Here is a 22,696-nt window from a genome sequence, read left to right as displayed (position 1 = left end):
ACAAAAACAAGAAGCTAGAGCAGGAATATATTAACTTGTTTACTCCAATTAGGACATCACAACATGTTATATAACATTAGTTTTTAAGGGTGGATGAAATCTCATATGAGAAGGTCATTCGTATAAAAATCTCATATTAGCTTGTTTATTACCTAATATTAAATCGTCAATTCCCCCAAAAACTTAAGTTTAAGAAGGAAACAACAATGTAGGAGCTTGAACAAAGGACCTCCTTGAACCTACTTTGATACCATATTAAATGGACAATTCACCTAAAAGCTTAACCTGGTGGTTGAAGGTGAATTTAAATATATATCATCAGCACCTAACTATGATGTCATCCAAGCTTTACACCCGGTAGAATCTTGTTGCTTGAAAGATGTGCATCCTGGCGCAATGGCATTAGAAGTTTGTAAAATGATGCCATATGAGCTGGTAAAAGATGATTGCATTCACAGTAACAATATCAAACACAAATATACGAATGGATAATAGATTTGCTTCAATTTTTATTTAGTGGAAACCAAACTGACTTTCATTGATACACAATGTGAAAAGACAAAGAGATGCTCGGATATGGCATTTGACCAATACCTTGTTAGTGAAAATCCACCGAACTTTTTTTCTATTTTGAGGCAAACAAATTCAATTGGGTATTTTCTTATTAAGAAGAAAACCATTGAATATATTTTCAATGTAAGATCAAGTTAGGTGACTCATTGACTCAGTGTTTCGGTTCAATTCTATATGTCTTCATCAAATAATTACAACCGTAGGCTAAACTTATCTTAAACTCTTAGACTTTCCACGATTTTGATATCAACAGCTTTGGAGAAGGTGCCCCAAAAAGATGCTCTTTTTAATGAGTGAAAGAGAAAAATCTTAATCTTAATTAATTTACATTATATTCAATCCAAATGGCCCAATTATATAACCTAGTTTGAACTTAAATTATGCCTAATACATGTTTAATCTTGTAGTACTTAAATTACTTAATATATATGTTGTTTGTATGACATTTTTCATATTTATCGTTATTTAACATTTGAATTATCAATATTATTAGAAGGAAAATGACGATTTCATTTTTTTTTTGTTTTACCAATATCTTAACCTTTTAAAAAGAACTACTACTTTTTCTAAAATTTAAAATTATTATCCTTAACATTTCTTAAATGCTTCAAAATCATCGTTGAAGTTGAAACTTGTTTGAATATTGGATAAAAGAGTTGATGTGGTAGCTGTGACTATGATGTTCGCCTAGATTATACTCAAGAGAAGGAAGTTCTTATTCTAACAAATTTTCACATGATTTTGGGTAGGTTTGAAACAGAGGACGAAGTTTCGTAATTTCAGGAAACGTTTTTCATAATGCTAGGATACCGTGTTACATATTATATGTTTATATTGCCAACTTTTCCCTTTTTGATGATTACAATCACTAACAACAGAAATAAAAAAAGGGAGAAAAAAAACTAATAATCTAATTAGCTGATAAAGTGGTCTTTGTTTCTCGTCCAACAACACAAAAATGAATTCAAATGAACCATAGTGAAAGGGTCTATGGAAAAAGCTAAAAAGACTAACAGAATTCCACTAAACATTTTTTAAAAAATACATTCAATTTGTTTTATAATATATATATACACACACACAACGAAAGCTAAAGGAAATTGGATAGGGATAACCCAAATTTCACTATAAATACTTCAAAAACACTGCCCCATTTCAATGCATCTCCACATCTTCTAATTCTTTCCTCTTTCCTCTTTCTTCAATAACATCCTTAAAGCTTGTGTGTGTGTGCTGCTCTTTTATCATGGCTCTCTCTTCTTTCTCTTCTGTTTTTGCTTTCGTAATAACTTTGCTTCTCATGCAAAGGCTTTTCGAGAGTGCCACGTGTAACGATTGTTTCACACGCTCTCGAGCTGCTCATTACCCTAACTCGGAGGAGCAAGGAACCGATCGTAAGTGCTTGCTCTTAGTCTCATATTAGTTCAATAGCAAGTTTTAATACTTTAAATTTCAAGCTCGTGTCAACTAGGTCGTTAAACTTTTAAAAACCATAGATTTATAAATTCGTAATTTTGTATTTAATAGGTTGTTAAACTTTAAAAAATAAAATAGATCAATGAATTTTTATTATTTTATTATAAGTTAATTTGTAAATTTTTAAAAAGTATTTGATTAGTGAAATCATTTATTTGAAAAAAAAGAACCAATATTAGACAGATTAGACACAAAAGTAAAAGTTACAATCCTAGACCCTTACTAAAAATTTAAAGTTCGAATAGATACAAAATTGAAAGTTTAAAAATTTATTATATATTTTTTAAAATTTAAAAACAAATAAAATAATTTGTTTTTAAATTTTATGTTTATTTCTTTATACTCACCACGCCTTTTATTATTCTTAAAAGAGAAATTTTTAAAAATAGTAGATTTTATAAAATATTTACAACCTATAACAAATTCTATCCGACTATGCTATAGTGATAGAAGACTATTAATGATATAATTAATTTTGTTACAACTCGTAAATATTTTGATTTATTTTGTTATTTTTAAAAATAAAAAGATATTAGAATTCAAAATGTAAGACCACAGACATTTTAAATTCAAACTTTTATTTCATTTTTAAAAGAATGTAAAAAAGACCCAACATGGAAAAACAAATTAAAGATAAAAATAACTTTTACCAGCTTAATTTTCAAAAACTAAAATTAAACAAAACTATTAGAACCAAATATAGTTATTTAGTTAATTATAATTATTTCACTCCATACGGCACCGTTTGAGTAATGTCCTTCGATTTAATTTAATTTTAGATGGAGCATGTGGGTATGGAACTTTCGGAGCAACGATTAACGACGGAGATGTTGCAACTGCCTCTGATCTTTACAGAAATGGCCTTGGTTGTGGAGCTTGTTATCAGGTGATCAAATATCAACTAATATTCAATATCAATATATCTCTTACTACAAAAACTTAATTAATCCTTTTTTAAAAAGAAAAGTTATATTAATATATTGTGTTGGGAATATTAATTATATTGAACAGATAAGGTGCATAGACAGTGAATTGTGCTCCGAGAAAGGAACAATGGTGGTGATAACAGATCAAGGCTCAGGTCCTGGCGATTTTATTATGAGCCGAAGAGCCTATGCTGGGTTGGCTCAAACCCCTTATGCCGCTGTTTCTTTGATGGCCCTTGGTGTCATTGACATTGAATACAAACGGTTAGTTTTACGTATAAAGATCGACACTTTTGAGACACTAATTACATTTAAGTTTGTATTTTCTAAAAAGTGAACTTTGTTGTTGTTTACATACGTTTAGTAATCGTAATGAGTCATAAGTTAGGTAGATAGTCCAAAAAGTTCTCTGATATAGTTAGAAAGGCTGTTTATTTATTCTGAACTCTATTTTTGTTGTTTCATGTGGAACAGAGTGGCTTGCAGTTACCCAAACAAAAACATAACAATAAAGATTGATGAGAATAGCAATGCTCCTCATTACTTGGCCTTTGTCATAAGGTTTCAACAAGGCAAAAATGATATCACAGCAGTTCAGCTTTGTGAGGTATGTACTTCAACATTATATATGCTCGTTCTATCATCATGATGTGTACCTATTTAGTAATTATTTCACTTTTAGTTTTTGAAAGTAGTACGTGTTTGTTTTATCACAATGATTTTCCTCCTTTTCAAGGTAACAAAACAATTGAATTCTTACCCAAACTCTAAAAATAAGTTTGAAGAGAATGTAAAATTTTAGTTTTCACACAACACTTAAAATGGATTTTGAAGACATGCTCGAAGAAATCTCACTGAATGTATAAGACCTAAACTATTTAATCTTGAGTTCCATAAGTTCAAACTTATCAAAACCGTAAACTGTTCGTATACAATTTGCAGACGAAGAACTTCGTGTGTAAGCTATTAGATCGAAGCTATGGTACTGTGTGGACGACAGCATCGCCACCGAGGGGGCCGTTGTCGTTGAGAATGTTGCTGACAAATGAGGAGGGAGACGAGCAGTGGATTGTCCCCATTAATGATATTCCTCGTGACTGGAAGGCTGGAGATATCTACGACACTGGAGTTCAAGTTAATTAAATTCACCATCATTCCATCTTATATATAGAGAATTTTTCTTCATGTTTTTTATTTTAAAATTTTCTTATAGTTATTTTGATTGGAAATAAATTGCTTCACTAGATGAAAATTAAAATTCTTCTTGTTTTTGTTTGATTGTAGTTTCCCTTTTTCTTTTTTCTTTTTTGGTTTCGAAATTGGAATATTTGGCCGAGTTGTATTGAATCATATGTGTAATCATTCTATTATTTGGTTGGGTATATGTAATTTTTATAACATATTTGAGTTCTTGTGGTATATATAAGTGTATAAGACGTAAATGTCGAATTTTAATTGGCATCATATTCAAATATTTTTCTCAACCTACATTGATAAGTTTGTGGTTTACTATGTCGTTGGCAATCTATCAGTATAAATCTATCAACTATATAAGTCTAATACTTTTTTAGTATTTATAATTTTGTTGTTGTTATATATACTAATATTTCAATTTTGATTGGTATATTTGCAACTATTCTTAAAAATTACAAACAAGATCAAGGGCTCAATCCGTTTGGATTTACCATGAGTTACATTATAATCACCCAAATGTTTTTTTGAAATTATATAAACAAATACTTAATTATTAATTAACTATGTTGTTAGAGTGAGCTTAGCCAAAATAGTTGACTTGGAATGATTGCAACTATAACAATTAGATTCAAAGTATTTGTGTGTATCAATATTTTAAAAAAATTGCAAATATAGCAAAAGGAGTTTATGTTATTGCAAATATTGGAATATAGACTATAATATACTTAGCTATATTTGTAATTTTTTTAAAAAATATTGATATATTATTCATAAAATTGTTATATAATTTAGGGTTTGTTTGGAATGACACTTAAGAAAAAAAATGTTTTCTAAACAGTGCAATATCAATAAACATTTTGCAAAAAACTCTTTGAAAGAAAAACAAGTGTGTTCTGACAACTTTTTTCTGAAAAGTGTTCTTATGTAAAACATTTGTTTGATTTGTAATAGAGTAAATTTTTATATATATATAGAATTTGTTCGTGGAGATTTTGATAAAAGTTTGACAATAATCATCGAGGATGGTGGTTTGAGGTGGTTGGAGACAATCACTGTAAAATGATAATCAGAGATTGTGACAATGGTCCTTGAAAATCAAATGGTGACAATCACAAGAAAAGTTGTTGGCACTTGGCCGATAAAAAAAACAATTGACAAAAGTTGATCGATGACGAATACCATAAAACAATTGAAAAAAAAAGCCAACAACAGTCATATAAAAATGACCAACAAAAGTTAATAGGCAACGATGGTGAAAGAAAGTTGGTGATGATAGTCGAAGGTGTTGTTTCGTTCTTCTTAGCCAATGAAAATTGACTTGAATTTTAAGTATAAAGAAAAATAAGGCTTTGAAATTAAATTGTTATTTTTAGGGAAAGTTTAAGGATTAAAAATGGTTATTATTATTAGTATTTTCTTTTAAATACCCTCCAACCGTAGAAACTACGTCGTTTGGATTCAGCCGCAGACCTATAAAATGCAGAACGGTCAAACTTTCTCTCCTTCAGCTCTGAACTGAAAATGGAGTTCCTGGACGAAGATGCGAAGCCCAGGTTCCTCTTCCACTCTCGCGCCAATACATCTCCGGCGATGGAGCTCCAATCAGATTCTCATTCCACCAAGCTATTTCTCTCAATCACCCTCCTAATCTCTTCCATTTTTCTCATTCTCTCAATCGTATTCGTCCAATTCGAACCCTTCAGATCCCTTCTCATCTGGCTTTCTCTCTCCCTTCTCCTCGGCCCTTTTGCCCCCATTTCCCTCACCGGTGGCGACATTCGTGTCGGTCGAGGTCCGATCCTCGAAATCCCCGACGACGAACCCGAAGTAGAGGACGATTCGAAGAAGAAACCTGTTCAAAAGCGCTCAAAGCCGCGTAGATCTACCGATGAAATCGCCGTTGCTTCAATCGAAGTCGCTGAAAAATCCTCTGCGAAAATTGATAACAGGAATGGTGTAGGTCATCGGAGTAGCAAAAATGGAGTCGATTTTGCGATTGAGGAAGCGGAATGGGACGATGCGGAATTAGGGTTTTTGAAGAAGCAATTAGCGAAACATCCTGTGGGGAAACCGAGACGGTGGGAGATAATTGCTGAGGCGTTTGGTGGAAGGCATAAAGTGGAGAATGTGATTAAAATGGCTAAGGAAATGGGAGAGAAGAAATTAGGCGATGAGGATTCATATGCTCAATTTCTGAAGAATAGGAAACCAATGGATAAGAGAATTGAGAACGTCAATGAAGAAGCCACCACGGCCGCCGTCGCCGGCGGTTGGAGTTCAGGTGAAGACATTGCATTGCTTAATGCTTTGAAGGCATTTCCAAAGGATTCAGCGATGAGATGGGAGAAAATCGCAGCTGCTGTTCCGGGGAAGACGAAGGCAGCTTGTATGAAGAGAGTTGGGGAATTGAAAAAGGATTTTCGAAATTCTAAAGCTGGTAATGAAATTTGAGGGAATAGAGATGGAGTTTATCAAAGATCAAACAGGTAATAGAAATTCTTGAATTTGTCTAAATTTTGTTTCCATCCGCTGTTACACATTTGATTGGTTATATATCAAAATTTTGCAATCTGCGTACCATTTTCATTTTCTTTGGTGATTGATTGGATGGATCTGCTAACGTTTTGATGCAAAGGAATACCATGCTCTTTCTTTTGTTTAGATTATTGTTCCATGAAAACTGCTCAATTGTTTGAGACAAATTCAGGGTAGTTGCAAAGGGTAGAGATTTGGATTTGAGACTCCCTTATGGATTGGATGATATCTTGGACTTCCCACGGAGTTCTATGTATGAGAGAACACACCCTCCTAAGAGAGGACTTGCAAAATAAAGAAAAAGTCTTACAGGGAGAACTCTAGAATCGAAAAGAGGCAACCAGTTTCAAATATAAAGAAATTGATTAGAGGTACATCCTAATCCTAATGTAGCTATAATCAAATATGATTAGCTCAATGGTTAGTTGGGGTTTTAGGCTTATTTTGAGCTTGGGTCTACTTTCTCTTGGACTTAGGTTGCTTTCGGCCTATTTCGTCCAAAATCACCTCACAAGTTCACAACACAATCCAACCTTTGTAGGTTGAGTTCATTGGGTTGATTTTGTAGGGCTATCTCACCCCGTTAATTTTTTAACGTAAAAAAAAGTTCGAAAAGATACACACACGGAAGGAAATCTAAGTTTAGAGGTAAATATACAAGTGTGTGAAGTTTGGTTAGTGAGCAGGTTCGCACGTCGTATAATTAAATGTACATGTATGTATGTTGTGTTCTAAATGCAAACTTGTTGGATTTAAGCTTGGGATTCTTTGGTTTTTAAATGCATAGCTGACTGTTGGATTAAGCTTCTGGTTATCAGCATATATTAGTTAATAAAAAAATATTGAGTAAGAATTCATAATTAATTTTATGGATTTATGTTAATAAATTAAATTTTTAAAAAGTATTTTAATTATAAAATTATAAACTTTTGTTACTAGAAAATATATGAGAAATTGCATTAGGTTGCAAAATTTTAATTAAATTAGAAAGACAAAAAAGAGTAATCAAATGCCAATGCAAAAGTAATAAAAAGGCTATTTCAGAAGACCAACTAAATACTAAATGTAGATCTGGTAATTAGATGAATGGTAATCAAATGGCTTGAAAAATGAGGGGTATTTTTGACATTTATGGGCCTAATTTAGTTATTTCTTTTTTCTAATGATGCATGTTGCTCAAAATATATATAAAAAGAAACCATTTTAATTTTTTATATAGTATTAAATTGTTTTCAATGCATTTTTTAACACATGAATGTTCTTTAACGATAGACGACCATGTTCATCAGTTGAATGCTCTATTATGATAAACAACGATAAAGATTTATTGCATTCACGTAAGTTAAAAGTATATTTTCTTTTAGCACAAAACAATAATAATTTCTCTAAAAAAGCTAGAATGAATAATTTTGATTTAAAATCAATAAACGAACAAAACTGCAAAAATCATTTCTACATAGTGGCAATTACACCCTCAATATTTAAAAATTAATTACATCCTTAAATTTTAAAAACGTTAAAATTGGAGTGTGGTGATTTTATTTTAAGTAGGGAATAAGTTGAGGAGGGGGTTGGAAATGGAATGTTCACACCTCAGAAGAAACGCACCGTTCCGACGTTACCTCCAAAGCTTTTTATCCACATTCAATCAAACTCCTCTTTCATTTCCAAAACCCTAAACCATTCTTCACTCCATCTCCCGCGAATTCTCCCCGATGGGTCTCCTCTCGTGGTGGAAAGGCCAATCTCCGCCATCCGACTCCACTTCCAAGCCCCCGCAGCCTCCTCCCAAGAACCTCTCTCAGCCTGCCGAAGTCCCCGGTCTGAATGGCGCCCTCCAAGTCCCCCGACTAGATACCTCTGTCACCATCTTCGAGTTCGGCTCCGTCTCCTCTTCCTCCGATAAGGTCACTCTCACCGGTTACTGCCCTGTCTCAGACGAATTCGAGCCCTGCCGCTGGGAGATTCTGCCGGCAAGCGACTCCAATGCGCCTCTTTTTCGTGTCGTCTTCTGAGGATGCTTGAGAATGTAAGTTAAATTCAAAGTTTATAAACGATTATTCTAGCAGAGAAAGCTTTGTGAATTACGACCTTGTTGAGGAGACTTTGGATTTTCCTTTCGCATATAATTGACTTTTCTTTTTTAGTTGTCTTCTGATTTTTTTTAAATATTCTTGCTTCTTTCTCTTTCTTCATGGATTCCTTTCCCATTTTCTGCTGATCACAATCCGTAATCGTCTTTTTGATAATTGAAAAAGAAATTTACTGCATTTGCGTTTGCATTCGCATATCTGTTGGTAGTAGAAATTGTTCATCTTTTGATTTAGAGATTTGGGGCAACCAAGTATTTATCCCCATTTCTTAATTTAGGGCAGGTTTAGAGTTCAAGCATGCTGGGGTTAGTTATTTTGCAATAGTGAATGGTTAAAATAACTTGTCAGTAAAACATGCTTTCAATCCTTCCAAACCAATGGGGATGATATGAAAACTACATTTTTTAATGTAAAACTTTGAGTGATTGAAAGTACTGAAAAAAAAAGTGATTTTAACAAGTACCCATGATTCCAGTGTATGATTGGTGTGTAATGGTGTGGCCATAAGAGATTGAAAGCTTCTTGTTTGTGAAAACCAATTTTTCCTTTGCTCAATGAAATCTTGCTTTTCTATTCTGTGAGAAAGAACCCTCTAAACCATGATTCTGACCCGACTTCGAAATTTAGATTTAGTAATTGATGTTTCTGCCATCTTACAAAAGATGCATTCTCGCCGAGTTACCTACTTGTTTTAATCAACAGCGAATAAGATTCTTACAAACTACCATGTTTTTGGTAGTTTGTTTTGTTAAGTGGTAGATAGGAAAGATGCACCTAATAAGATATCAGTTATTGATTCTTTTAATCATTTATGTTTCTATACGTATATTTGGATGTAGTCTTGATTCATTAACACATTCGTTCTCTAATTTGTTGGCATTGCATAGACTTCATTAGAATTGCTTTGCGTTTGAGACTATTAATGTCTCATCTATTAGGTGATCAGACACTTAACACCCAATAGGTTTTTCACTTTCTTATTAGCTTAGGGTGGCTACGGACAAAATATAACTCCAACTCAGTACCCAGAAGGACTAAATATAACTCTAACTCAGTACCCAGAAGTTCAAGTTAATGGGTAAAAAGATAACCCATCTTTCCACTCATAGAGTTAAAATATAGGAGCAGAGGTATTTTATGCAATTTGAGTGGTAAAATCAAACCATTTATTTACTTCAAAATAATGTCTTTTTTTTCTTGTATAACAACCCTTGATTCTAAAGCAATATGACATTTTGAATTTTCTGCATATTTATTAACACGTTTCTCTTTGAAAGAAAATTAAGCACAATCACGTTAAGCAAAAAATAAAAATTGGTTGATAACACATACTATGATTTAGGATATAATCAAATTAAAGTTTGAATATAAATTTTCTTGCGGAAATTTTCTTTAGTTGCTTGTGATGATGAATGGTCTTCTGTTAGTTTTGTGTGAAGTTACCCAATTGTCCATACACAAATGTGTTCAGCAGTCAGCAAGCAACTTGTATCTCATCTCGATTTCCATTTTTTTTGGAGTATCATCTCTAGATCTTGGTCAATGTAATACATCTACGATCCTCAATTACTCAATTACGTTTCTCGATCTCGATCCTTGATGCGCATTAACGATTTTTTATCTTAGCTTGCTGTCAACTAACAGTTACGTAAAATTGGTCTGGTTTGAAAGATACACTTCCTCGGTTTTCAATTTTATCTTCGACATTAACATGAAAAGAGAATTTAAAGATTGAAATGGACAATTTAAAAATGTGTTAAAATTACATTTTCATGTGTTTAGTTTTAAAAATGAGTTATTTTGAAGAAAAAAGAGCGTGGTGAGTTATTCAAAATAAATTGTTAAGTATATTTTAAACATTTTTTTAAAAAATTAAACAAAAAAGAGTTTCTTAGAACATTCATGATGAATGTGATTTTCGAGACCTAAGCAACAAATAAACATTAAACCACGAAACTTAAGAGATTAAACTCCGTAATTTTCTCGATATACTCGGGGGCACTCTTAAAAGAAAATCACATATAACCATTCGAAAACCAAAAACAAAGGAAAGAAGGTTGCTGCTGGCGAGAGAAGGCAGGCCTGAAGAACTAACTACGTTGATCCATGTCTTCAACTCCGAAGAAGCGAACGAAAGTCAAGCGTAACCCGAATTCTGATGTCGGTTCTGGTTCTGGTTCTGGCGTCGATTCCTCTGTTTCATCTTCTTCGTTGTTGCTGAAGTCTATCAAGGAACCGCCTCGCGATTTCTTCCCCTCGAAGGATGATCTTGCTGCGCTCATTACTGTACTTATCATCGCCTGCTTTGTTTTTGTGAGCTGTAACTTCTTCGTATCTAGACTTTCAAGTCGCCATCCCATCCCTTTCTGTGACACCGACGCTGATTCTTCGGATTTTATTTCTGGTAAGTCTTGGCATTGTTTTGTTTCTTGTGTTTGTGTGTTTAGTGTTTTAGAAAATCGTAGATGAGGAAATTGGAAATGAAAATTTCAACGATGTGTAGTATATGTTCGTTATTTATGAAGTAATGTTATTCATAATTAAGATACATCTTTTCGCTCACTTTTACACATTTGTATTTAGTTTTTCTTTCTTTCTTTTGCCAACAATGATTTCCAGTCGCATGAAATGAATGTTTTTAAGGACAATGTCGGCATGAGGTAGTACATTTTGTTATGCTGGAACTTGGAAGTAATTGGCTTGGGCGGCTATAGAATCAAATTGCCGCTGCTTGTTTATGTCTATCTTTAGCCGTTTTATCGTGGAAAGGAAATTAAATGTTCATCTGTCATGTTATCTTGAGGTGATATACAATTAGAAGTTATTCTGTCTCTTCTTTGTTCTGATTTCATCGATTGTTTTTCTGTAAATACTTAAAGGCCCTTTTTCTTTTACCCTAATGTTTGCTTTTCATAACATTCTGTTTTTGTTATTTATATTCTCCGAGTTGAATGTAAAAGCGATGTAACTAGTTTCATTTGGAGCGATCTGTTGGTATTCATTATTTTGGTTCCCATTTGATGGTTCCATACTTCTTACCAAAATCATGTAATGTAACTAATTTCAGATGTTTGTGAGCCTTGTCCAAGGCATGGAGAATGCCGTGATGGTAAGTTGGAATGCCTTCATGGTTATAGAAAGCATGGAAGATTGTGTATAGAAGATGGAGTAATCAATGAAGCAGTTAATAAACTTGTACGTATAGAGATTTTTTCTCTTGTAGTTGGAATCCTCTTTGTCCACTTTTTATTTGTCAAAGACTCAAATTTCACACTTTATCTCATTCTTGCAGTCAGAATGGCTAGAATCTCACCTCTGTGAAGCAAATGCTAAGTTCTTATGCGATGGAATTGGGATAGTTTGGGTTTGTTATCTCAATGTCCCTAACAAAGTTTTACTTTTGTATTTATTTCCTCTTATAAGTCTCTCTAGCCTTGCCCCTTTTTAGTTTGTCGTGATGAATGAATTTCTTTCTGTTAATTGTTAGAGTTAATGGCTGAAATTTAGTTGCAGCTTTGAATTGAAAGGACCGAGTATTTTTTGCTAGGTTAAAGAGAATGATATATGGGATGATCTAGATGGTAAAGAGCTGGTGGAAAGTATTGGCTCTGACAACACTACCCTTATGTATGCAAAGAGCAAGGCCTTGGAAACTATTGGTGGATTACTTCAAACACGACAAAATTCTCTCGGGTATGCTTTTCAATATTTTGTATAAAACTTGAAGTTCAGTGGAAACAGTGTATCATTTGATTGAATTTCTTTGCATCCTCCTTGTGTAGGATCAAGGAATTGAAATGCCCAGATCTGCTAGCTGAAAGTTACAAGCCTTTTACTTGCCGTATTCGTCACTGGGTTTTGCAGCATGCTTTTGTTGTTTTGCCAGTTTTCTTACTGGTATTCTACTCTACAAGGGAGCTTTGAACTGATTAGGTTTTACAATATGTTGAAGTTAGTTGATGACATTGAGATGTACAGCTTGTGGGATGCACATGGTTACTATGGAAACTTTACCGAAGACAATACCTAACAAATAGAGCTGAAGATCTGTACAACCAGGTATTATGACCTTTTCTATTTTATTTTTTGCGTAATAATTTTTCTTTGCTGGTTTTGTCTTGTCGTTGGGTTGGTTCCTATTTCAAGCCGAAATTTTGTCCTCAAAACATGCATTATCTGATTAACTTTGTTAACATACTACACAGTCAAATAAAAGACCTTTCCACAAATGAAACTTAGAATAGAAAACATTATTCTTAGCTGGATCTCCCTTCTTTAAAGGGGGGACTGGTTCTTTTTTATAACCTTGTATTCTTTCATTTTTTCCATTCATGAAAGCTGCCATTTCTATTAAAAAAAACAAACAAACAAATGAACTTTAGATTCTTTTTCTTCTTTTCTTTTTTTGGTGAGACAAGATAAGAAACCACAGTTTCGACATTAAAGGCCACGCAAGAGTATACAAAAGAAACCGACCCCCCCCCCCCCCCCCCCACCCACACACACACACACACACACAAAAAATATATATAAAGCTTGATCTTAACTATAGAAAAGGACTATATCCCAGAAAAAGACCAAGCTCATAATTACAAAAAGACCTTAGTGATGAATGGCCACAATGAGGCATTAAACTAAGTTTCCTCTGAGACCTCACAAGATCTCTTAACCTCTCTAACTATGTTATTATTCTTCTCAAGCCAAATGTCCGCAAAATGATAAAGAAAGCATGGCAGATAATTTTTCCCTTCTCCAACTCTACCATTTCTATTTTGTGCACAACAAACACCGAACAACCTCATCAAACAACCCCAAAGGAATTTTAGTATGCACTTGATTTCCAAACAAGATTATTTTTTGAAGTTTATTGTATTGAGGTTATTGAAGGCACGAAACCTTTTTATATTTATTTCCTTAAAGTTTTTGTTTTATATTATTAAGAACGTCTTCTATTGTCAAGAAAATAGGTGTAAATATTTTGCAAGTACAAAGTCATTTATGTAGATTTTTCCATTTTAGCGGTACTTTCTCTATCTTCCTCACAGGTTTGCGAAATACTTGAGGAAAATGCTTTAACGTCAACTAGAAACAGCGGTCAATGTGAATCATGGGTTGTTGCTTCTAGGTTACGTGACCATCTTCTTTTGCCACGAGAGAGGAGGAATCCTTTGTTATGGAAGAAGGTATCATGTCCCTCTATGACACTCCTCTTGTCTTATTTTATTTTGAATTTATATATCTCATCTTAGAGGTGAAGAACAATTTGACTTGCTTCTTAAGAGCTATCAAGTCATAAATTATTTCATCATCTTGTTTTGTATTGCATCATATGTTTTAAATGCTAAACATTTATCTGAAATAACAATCTGATTGGTGGAGTTCTGAATGTTTGGGCTTCAAAGTTTGCTATACTACTTAGGTCGCGTTGAAACCTAACTAAAATTCCTTGTATTTTTTCATATCACAACTTTAGATGACATAATTTCTTGATTCATTACGAGATTTATTCTGTTAAGTAGGTTCTATTTGGCTGTAGCAATTGCTATTTGGAAATCAAGTAATTATATGCAATCCTATGCTATGCTAATGAACTACATGAATAAGAAGACCACACATTCTGCTCGCCCTCTACACATGGCAATTTACAGTCACTTCATTCTTGATGCTTTCCCTTGTACTTTTTTACCACACACGAGTTCAATAAAATTTATTTGTTATTATTTTTTAAATAACTTTAATTGACGTTTTATAAGTTTGTTTTCTTAAATAAATCTTGACAATTTATTCATTATATGTAGGTAGAAGAGTTGGTTCAGGAAGATTCACGAATAGATCGTTACCCAAGACTAGTGAAGGGTGATGGAAAAGAAGTATGGGAATGGCAAGGTATCAAATTAGTGCCCTTTTCTTTATCTCTCTTTCTAACTCATATAGAATGGAACATTCTCATCTATAAATGAAATTGTGGTGAACGGATGAAGTTTAGCATAGTGGTTAAGGGCTTGCCAACATGAGTTTAGCATAGTTTAGCATGCCTGCCAACATGAGTTTAGCATAGTGGTTAAGGGCTTGAGATATCCTTACTTTCTCAACATGTATGTTTAATGAATTTTCAACCCCACATGAGATGAAATCTTAAAAACACGTATGTTTCTAGATTATGATGTATGCCAAATCCTAATTAGTGAATCTTTATATGGACAAACATTTTTAAGTCGCGTGCACTGCAGTGGAGATTAGTATTGAATTTCCAACTGGATTTGGGTTGTTGTTGAACATTTAAAAATGTTAGCGATGAGGACTAAAATAGGTCTTCACAATCCTTGAGACACTAAAACATAACTTTTCAAGTCAAGAGTTAAGAACAGAATATCAAAAACAAGAAACGAAAAACCAATATATTTGGGAGGTCAAAGTCGAAAATAGGAGTAAAATTGATCTATTTAAGCTTATTAGAAGCACTAAAAGGAATGTTAGAGGCTCACTGTGCCAGTAAGACACACCTTTGCATCTGGTTGAGGGATACGGTATTTGTTCTGCTATCTCTTTCTAGGGGTGAGCATGATAGACCGAAAAACCTAGCTAATCGACCGAACTGAAGGTGGTTTGGTCGGAGATGAGGAGGGATTCAGTCGGTGTCGGTTTGGAAAAAAATCCAAACAGATGATATTTTTTAAAAAGATTTAAAACCTAAATTGACCTAAACTGACTAATCGACTGAACAATGGTCGATTTGTATTTCATTGTTGGAGTCGGTTTGATCATTTACTAATCTGACCATAGTCGTTTCAGTGACGGTTTGGTCAAAAAACTGATTTGACCAATGCTCCCCCCTATCTCTTTCTATCGCCACTACATTCTAATGTCCATGATTCTGTTGAACAGTGGAAGGCTCTTTGAGCTCTTCAATGAAAAAGAAACTGGCCAGCAAATCCAATTCCGCCAGCAAATCCAATTTCTGGAAGGCAATAGGAGTAAATCCTGACCCAATGTATCATAAAATAGAAAACAGTGAGTCGTGAAATGATCTTTTACACAAAAAGATATGCTTCCTGTTATAGTTTTTTTTAAAATATTTTTTGCTCCATCATTGTCATCTGATCAACTTCTTGACTTTGAAATATAATTAAACTACACGCAGACCCAAAGGCAGTAGTTTTATGACATGGAGCTCGTTCAGGTACATGTTAAGAGACGGAATAGAAGCTTAATAGGAAAAAGAATCATCAGAACAGGTAACAAGTTTAGCAATCAATATTCAAAGTCCATAATTATTATGCTTTTGCTGTGTTGTATGGCTGCCATGAATTAATTGAGCGAAGTATTTGTTTAAGGGCGTGTAAACTACTTCCATGGCGGCAAATTTGTAGGGTAGAAGGTACTGTAATGTATCATTATTCCCTTTTGCTTCTCTCAGGAGGACCATTTTGCCCCACCCACCTTGAGAAAGGCCATTTTTGAGAACTTTGTTTGGGTGTGCGGTTCAAAAGTTGTTTCTAAAGAACTGTCTTTTTGTGAATTAATATTTTGAAAGGAGACAATCAATCTGTATTCTTAAACTTTGGAGATTGTATTACTCAATACATCAAACCAATAGTTCTATTTGGAATAACTCGGAGTATGGTTAATCACAAAGTCAAATTTATGGATGAAAGAATTCCATCTAGCATACATGCGACCGATCCTTATAGGAATGTAAAGATTTCAAAGAATAATGATTATTGAGGATGATAAATTCTTCCCAAATCAGATAGTATTCCCATTGATGAAGAGCTCGATCTAGAGAATAAAGTTCCACTTCCAGCTGATATCTTACCCCTTTTTTGTCGGATCACTTAGCTTTTCACTAAAAAGAACTTGGCAGTCTTTGGACAGAACTGCTCCAATTCCTATGCCATTAGCATCTGTCATTAGTTCAAATGGTTTAGAAAAATCAGGTAAGCCAAAACTGGAGGTGACACCAACTTGGATTAAGAGAGTAAAACTATCTAAAGTTTGATTCCAACTTTTTTTGTAACTGTTTGTTGAAGGAGCAACTATAGTGTTAAAATTTCTGGTAGAAAGAGGCTAGACCAAGGAAAGATTGGAGTTTGGACCTTTTTTACTGAAAATGGATGGACTAGTCCTTGATTGCTTTAATTTTTAAGGATTAGCTAGTATCCGCCAAAGAGATACTGAAGTATAGCTGTACTCGAGTTTTTAAATTAAAAGACTTTTTTCATGTAAAGAGTGGAGGAACCAACTTGATTCAAATACAGTAGATTTACTATACGCGTTCATGGAGTCATTCAACTTCATGCTCTTTATTTATATATATATAACTGACATAGTATTAGTACGTTATGTTTGGTGGTAGTTTTGCTTCCAACTCTCGTTCAAGTTTTACTTTTTACATTTTTTTAGATTATTTTTTTACCTAATTATAAAGAAAATTTCTAGATCTTATGCTGAGTTGTTGAAAATTGGCATAAAAGAACTTGGAAATGAGTATCATGTCCCTTGGAAATCACAAAGTTAGATTGTTAAACTAAGGCTTAATTGGAAAAATATAGCAGTTTTGAAGGATAAAAAAGTTTGGTAAAGGGGCACTTTTGAAAATAATTTGATAAGTAGAATTGTTTTTCTTCTTCTTTTTGTCTTTTTTTTTTTTAAAAAAATTCTTTGTATTTAGGAAAACTAAATTAAAAATTGATGGTTCTTTTTAAAGAATATTTTAAATTATGGTTAATGTTTTTTTTTCAACCGGTATATTTTCTCCAACTTGAGTTTATTAGTTGTTTTTTTCATGAATTAATATGGCTAAAATAGCTAATAAATTATAATTAGTTTAAATATAAAGTAAAACTTCTACAACTATGATGAAGTGAATTAATTCAGTATAACCGCAATGTTCTTATAGTCTAAGAGTTTGTCAAGAATAAAATTTTAATGTTTTTTATTACAACTGGATAAATATTGTAAATTATAATAAAAAATATTTTGTTGAGGTTTTGATAGGAGCTGACTAACAATCATGGATGGTGATTAGAGGTGGTTGATGATGATTAGTGTAAAACAAAAGTCACCAAACAATATTTGGAAAAGTTGTATATAAAACAATAGTCACCAAACATTATTTGAAAAAAGCTATAAATAAAACAATATTCACAAACCAATATTTTAAAAATGTTATAAATAAAACAATAGTCGAGATTTCGTGACTTGACTAATTTATAAATTAAAAAATAAAAGCATATTTCACTACTAAAAGTTAAAAATAATTAAACAAAAATGAGTAAAAAAAATTGAATCTAACAAATAAAATAATATTTGTTGAAAAAAGAAAAAGTATTATTAAAAATAACTCAACTTTTTTTTTAAAAGAAAAACCTTAGTTTTTAATTTTGTTTTTCTAAATAGAAATAAATATAGTTAAAATTATATAAATCAAACAAAGAAAAAAGAATTAGAAAGAGAGAAAACTACATTGAAGAAAGGAAAAAAAAAAAAAAATCTCTCTGTGGCAATTAGTTAAAGCTAAAAAACCAACTTTTTTAGTTTGGCTGCTATAATTGTAAATACTACATATGGTATGATCATTAATGATAGGAGAGATGAAAGTTTGATGATGGTCGAGTGTACAAACATATCTTTGCCTTTTGGTTTCATTATGAAATACTTATACCAAAGGTACAACACTCTTCTCCTAAAGTTATGTTACTCGTTCCAATTCCGAATTCTTTTAAAATATAAGGTATAACAATGTTATGTTACTCATTTCAATAATGTGAATTTTGAAACATATATAAAAATTAGGATAAATGGAAAACTATCAACAAAAATAGGTTAGATGGTACGGCTTCCATACTTTCTTATTTATATATATATATTATTCGGACTTCACACTTTCTTATTTTTATTGTTATTTATATATATTATGAGTGAGTCTTACCCATTCTTCTTTTTCATATTATATAGATATATTAATTATTCAAATTCTAAAAATAACTTTTTTTATCGAATTAATTTTTTCTTTTTTTCTTTATATATATATTAAATATCTTAGACTCAGTCTTCAATTTTTTATTAAATTAATCTTTTTTTAATTTAATTAATTATTTTTTAATCAAGATTATACATATTTTTTTCTTTCCAATTTTTAATTAAAAACACATATTACAAAAGATATGTTATTAAAAAATATATTAGAAGAATTAAAATAATAATTAAGAGGCTTGCAAGTTTACCATAATTTGTAACAGACAATTATTAGTTAAGTTTTTTAAATCTAATTTGTAATTGAAATCAACTTTAAATTATTTTACTATTCTTTTTATTTGTCCTTTTGTCATAAACATTAAATTTTTTTATTCAATTACTCACATGATTAATGTGCATTGGTGGTTTCAATTGTTACTATTGTTATTTTGGAGTAAGTTCAACTTCTCTATTATTATTGTTACTATTTTAATTTTTTTAATAACATATTTTGTTAATAATATGTGTTTGTTTTAAAGAAATTGAAAATTGAAAAAAAAATATATGCATACTTCTGATTAAGAAATAATTACATTAAATTAGAAAAGATAAGATGAATTCAATAAAAAATATTGAAGATGGGAGATTGAGATATTTAATATATTTATATATATATAAAGAATAAAAAAGAAAATCAATAAGTTAATTTAATAAATATTTTTTTGAAATTAAATATTAATATATATATAATGAGAAAAAAAAATGTGTGAAACTCATACGTATATATATATATGTAAATAAGGAAAAAATGAAAAATGTGGAGTCCAGTTCATGGTCCACGATTTCGTCTAAAAAATCTATTTTTGTTAATAGTTTTTCATCTACTTTATTTTTTACTTATATTTCAAAATTTATATTATTTAAAAAAAAGTTCTCTAATTCCCCTAAATACTTCAAATTTTCTGCTCTACTTTCATTACCCTTTCTTTTGAAGCTTTATTTAACAATTCCTCTAATTCAATCACCTTTTAATTTCTTTTTGGTTCCTTTTTCAACTTGCCAACCGATCAAAAGAAAAGGTGGTTGGTCGGAGGTGAGGATGAATTTGATCGATCTCAGTTTGGAAAAAATCTAAATTGCAACCTTTTTTAGAAATTTCAAAAACTTAAACCAACTATGAAACAATCAATGGTTGGTTTGTATTCTTTTATGATTGGAGTTGGTTCGAACATTCACTATTTGTCGATTTGGTCAGTAAATCAACTCCACGATTGATACTCACCCTTACTTTGGACCATATAATTTGATCATTTTGTCAACTAGTGACACTAATTTGGAGTTGCCATCTTTTTTTATATTTTTTTTCTGCTTTTAAATTTAATTTAGATCACAGGTCGTTTATATTCGATCCCAAAGTAAGTTCGTAATTAATTTATAAAGAGTGAGGCGTGTATTGATTGAAATTTATTATTTAAAAAAAGTGACAATGAAGTTGATTTAAACCAGTGAAAGAAAGTAGCTAAAGTCAAGTTTATTGATGTGTAATAAAAATTAGTGTAATTTTAATGGGTTTTTATTGATGGAGCATTTGTATAATAATTGGATTTAGTTTGATTAAGCGGTAGTGGTGAAGTAAATCTTATAGATTTACAATTTTTATACGATGACAATATTTGTAAAAATAACAACGGGCTAGTGAGATTTACATCATTTTCAAATACAATTTCACTTCTTGCTTAGATTACATTATTTAACTATAGATTTGAAAGCGGTCTTGATATTTTATTACAATTATGGAACATAGCCTAACAACAATTATAATCAATGGAGTCGATTTTTTTATTATCATTGATTCATTATGTTTCCCCTAGAAAAAACGTGGTGCAACTTTATTTGTGTCATGAAGATTCAATTTTAATTGATTTGCATGACTCGATCTTAAGCATACCTTATGAATTGATTATGAAACCATGCGGTGCACGGAAAAATTGAACCAAACATTAAATTTCGATCAAACCTAGTCATATTATTTTATTTTGCATTTTTTTTGCAATAAACTTTGATTTCAAATATACCTTAACCTTCAAAACAAATTTAGAACTTCTCTAGATGAAAAAAACAATGAAAAGTTCACCATCGTAACGTTAGGTATATGTTTAGTTTTGAAGCGATCAAATAGAAGTGTTTTTTCTCTCTCTTTTTCAACGACGACAATTGAAAAGATATGGTTTCTCCTTTTTTTTTTTAAGAAGAAGATTGAAAAGGATAGTTGAGTTTTTGTGGGATTGAAAAGCTAAAATGTTTGAGCATTTTGTAATGTGTAGAAGAGTTTGAGAAGAAAGATGACAAAGTGATTTAGTACCCAACACTGTTTCCAAAGATACGCTCACCTGCCTGTGATCTTTTGTGAGCCCCATTCTCATTTCTCTTCCTCTTTGTGGCAGACAACTTTACTATGTGGTCGCGCTGGACCAATACAAACTTGCCTTCATGTACCTCCCGGTCTTCTTATCCAACAGCTTTTCACCTCACTATCTCTACTTTTATTTAAAAACAAAAATTATGATTCATTTCCAACCATTATATTTGAGAACTACAATTTCAATTATTCTAATTTGTTTTCTTACAAATTTCCTTTCTCACTATTTTTTTTTCCGTTCATAATTTCTAATTGAAAGTTGATTAACGATGTAGTATCATCATCTCACTATTTTTTTTCTTCTTCATCATTGAAAGTTAATTAACAATATCGTACTATCATCTTACTGTTTTTTTTTCCTTCATAATTTCTGATTGAAAGTTGATTAACAATATAGTATTGTTTTATTTTTTAAGCGTACAATAAAAGCTATCAACGACTATAATTATTCTCAATAAGCTAACAAATTTTGTTTAGAATCAAGAGACCAATCCAACTATCAACAATCACTCTACCATTTTTCCTATTATCAACTCAATAATCTCATCCACGAAGGACCTCACAACAATAAAATTAACTTTCTCCTCCTTTTATCAAATGTATTTTTGTCAAACTATTTGACCCCACGTTGATTGAATCGAATACTTGAAATGTAATTACATTTTTAAATCATTAGCGGTGGTCACCCCTTTACAAGTAAAGATCATATTCTCCACACACATGTACCATACTCCCATCCCTCCAAGTCACCCTTTATGATCCCACAAAACTACACCTGGTCGCTAATCGTCCTTATGAGATAAAAACAAAACCACAGGAGGGGGAGTAAGCCATAGGGGAGAGACCATAGCCTTTATCTACAACAATTCTAATTGAGGCCTTACTTCATCGTCCACCATTGGCACATGCTTTCAAAACTCGTCAACAAATCCTTAAATGGAGTCTACAAGTAAAGGCATTGAGACACCACACCTCCACGAAAAACCACATGGTTGATTACCCCAAGGTTCAAATCCGCCACAACGTACACCATGAGCAACATATATTGATATCCTCTCGAGACCCCACCACATGGAAACATAACACAACATTACATACAAAAACAACACTCCAAAACCTTCCTAACCTCTTTTTAGTGTTGTAGAGTAGGGTGGTGCAGTAGTGAAGTCTTAAAGCCTATAAGCCACCAATGCCCCCTCACCTCTTGCAGCCAACCAAAACCCAGTCTATGTTCACTTTCATTGCCTCTCTTGAGACCATTCACTAGGTATTGGTAACAACAAATTTGTATTCTCCTCGAGAAAACAATACCTAACTAGATCATACAATATTATTCCATTGGCTCACTTTTGTCAACAAAGATGTATCCGATCACCCTGAGATCTTTTGCTCGCTTAATGATGCGTTGGGTTAGTTGGTAATTTTGATGATATCAAAAACTTTTAACTTAGTTTTTGAATACTTTAGTAGAAAGTGCACTATAGATCATAGAATAAGTTCATTGGTAGATGTTAATAATGAAA

The 22,696-nt window shown here is 32.0% G+C and overlaps 4 protein-coding genes across 9 annotated transcripts; all 4 read left to right on the top strand.

Moving 5' to 3' along the window:
* The first annotated feature begins 1,499 nt into the window (after window positions 1–1,499).
* LOC101204155 (expansin-like B1) lies at window positions 1,500–4,439 on the top strand. Its single transcript, XM_004148454.3, has 5 exons — window positions 1,500–1,967; window positions 2,829–2,935; window positions 3,061–3,239; window positions 3,450–3,582; window positions 3,918–4,439. Exons 1-5 carry the CDS (start codon window positions 1,820–1,822, stop codon window positions 4,116–4,118), a joined length of 768 nt encoding a protein of 255 aa, XP_004148502.1. The 5' UTR covers window positions 1,500–1,819; the 3' UTR covers window positions 4,119–4,439.
* Window positions 4,440–5,659: 1,220 nt separating this feature from the next.
* LOC101203906 (transcription factor MAMYB) lies at window positions 5,660–8,850 on the top strand. 3 transcript variants are annotated; one of them, XR_004215148.1, is made up of 3 exons: window positions 5,660–6,655; window positions 6,877–7,075; window positions 8,256–8,850. XR_004215148.1 is itself a non-coding variant. In XM_011654368.2 (2 exons), the coding sequence occupies exon 1, from the start codon at window positions 5,691–5,693 to the stop codon at window positions 6,618–6,620; it is 930 nt and encodes a 309-aa protein (XP_011652670.1). In that variant the 5' UTR covers window positions 5,660–5,690; the 3' UTR covers window positions 6,621–6,655; window positions 8,256–8,850. The 3 variants fall into 3 exon arrangements, 2 of the variants coding, with proteins under 2 accessions (XP_011652670.1, XP_004148501.1); XM_011654368.2 differs by lacking the exon at window positions 6,877–7,075; XM_004148453.3 differs by lacking the exon at window positions 8,256–8,850 and having other exon boundaries at window positions 6,877–7,507.
* Window positions 8,352–8,856, top strand: LOC101203507. The gene has a single exon (XM_011654369.2). The coding sequence runs from the start codon at window positions 8,420–8,422 to the stop codon at window positions 8,717–8,719; it is 300 nt and encodes a 99-aa protein (XP_011652671.1). The 5' UTR covers window positions 8,352–8,419; the 3' UTR covers window positions 8,720–8,856.
* A 1,936-nt stretch (window positions 8,857–10,792) lies between these two features.
* LOC101208017 lies at window positions 10,793–16,409 on the top strand. 4 transcript variants are annotated; one of them, XR_969161.2, is made up of 11 exons: window positions 10,800–11,201; window positions 11,865–11,992; window positions 12,090–12,161; window positions 12,345–12,490; window positions 12,580–12,694; window positions 12,776–12,856; window positions 13,843–13,980; window positions 14,596–14,683; window positions 15,683–15,808; window positions 15,939–16,032; window positions 16,132–16,409. XR_969161.2 is itself a non-coding variant. In XM_004148470.3 (10 exons), exons 1-10 carry the CDS (start codon window positions 10,904–10,906, stop codon window positions 15,959–15,961), a joined length of 1,215 nt encoding a protein of 404 aa, XP_004148518.1. In that variant the 5' UTR covers window positions 10,800–10,903; the 3' UTR covers window positions 15,962–16,409. The 4 variants fall into 4 exon arrangements, 2 of the variants coding, with proteins under 2 accessions (XP_011652669.1, XP_004148518.1); XR_004215147.1 differs by lacking the exon at window positions 15,683–15,808 and having other exon boundaries at window positions 10,793–11,201; XM_004148470.3 differs by having other exon boundaries at window positions 15,939–16,409.
* Window positions 16,410–22,696: the final 6,287 nt, after the last annotated feature.

The sequence above is a fragment of the Cucumis sativus genome, chromosome 3 (assembly GCF_000004075.3).
Source record: "Cucumis sativus cultivar 9930 chromosome 3, Cucumber_9930_V3, whole genome shotgun sequence".
Classification (NCBI taxonomy): domain Eukaryota; kingdom Viridiplantae; phylum Streptophyta; class Magnoliopsida; order Cucurbitales; family Cucurbitaceae; genus Cucumis; species Cucumis sativus.
Note: the sequence above shows the minus strand (reverse complement) of the source record. Positions and strands in the feature narration are given on the sequence as shown.

Excerpts from the sequence above, each read along its gene's own strand:
- LOC101204155 (XM_004148454.3), top strand. The coding sequence starts at position 1,820 with ATGGCTCTCTCTTCTTTCTCTTCTGTTTTTGCTTTCGTAATAACTTTG. Across the intron at positions 2,936-3,060 it reads GTTGTGGAGCTTGTTATCAG|ATAAGGTGCATAGACAGTGA; the intron begins GTGATCAAATAT and ends TATATTGAACAG. Across the intron at positions 3,240-3,449 it reads ATTGACATTGAATACAAACG|AGTGGCTTGCAGTTACCCAA; the intron begins GTTAGTTTTACG and ends CATGTGGAACAG.
- LOC101203906 (XM_011654368.2), top strand. The coding sequence starts at position 5,691 with ATGGAGTTCCTGGACGAAGATGCGAAGCCCAGGTTCCTCTTCCACTCT.
- LOC101203507 (XM_011654369.2), top strand. The coding sequence starts at position 8,420 with ATGGGTCTCCTCTCGTGGTGGAAAGGCCAATCTCCGCCATCCGACTCC.
- LOC101208017 (XM_004148470.3), top strand. The coding sequence starts at position 10,904 with ATGTCTTCAACTCCGAAGAAGCGAACGAAAGTCAAGCGTAACCCGAAT. Across the intron at positions 11,202-11,864 it reads TTCTTCGGATTTTATTTCTG|ATGTTTGTGAGCCTTGTCCA; the intron begins GTAAGTCTTGGC and ends AACTAATTTCAG. Across the intron at positions 13,981-14,595 it reads ATCCTTTGTTATGGAAGAAG|GTAGAAGAGTTGGTTCAGGA; the intron begins GTATCATGTCCC and ends CATTATATGTAG.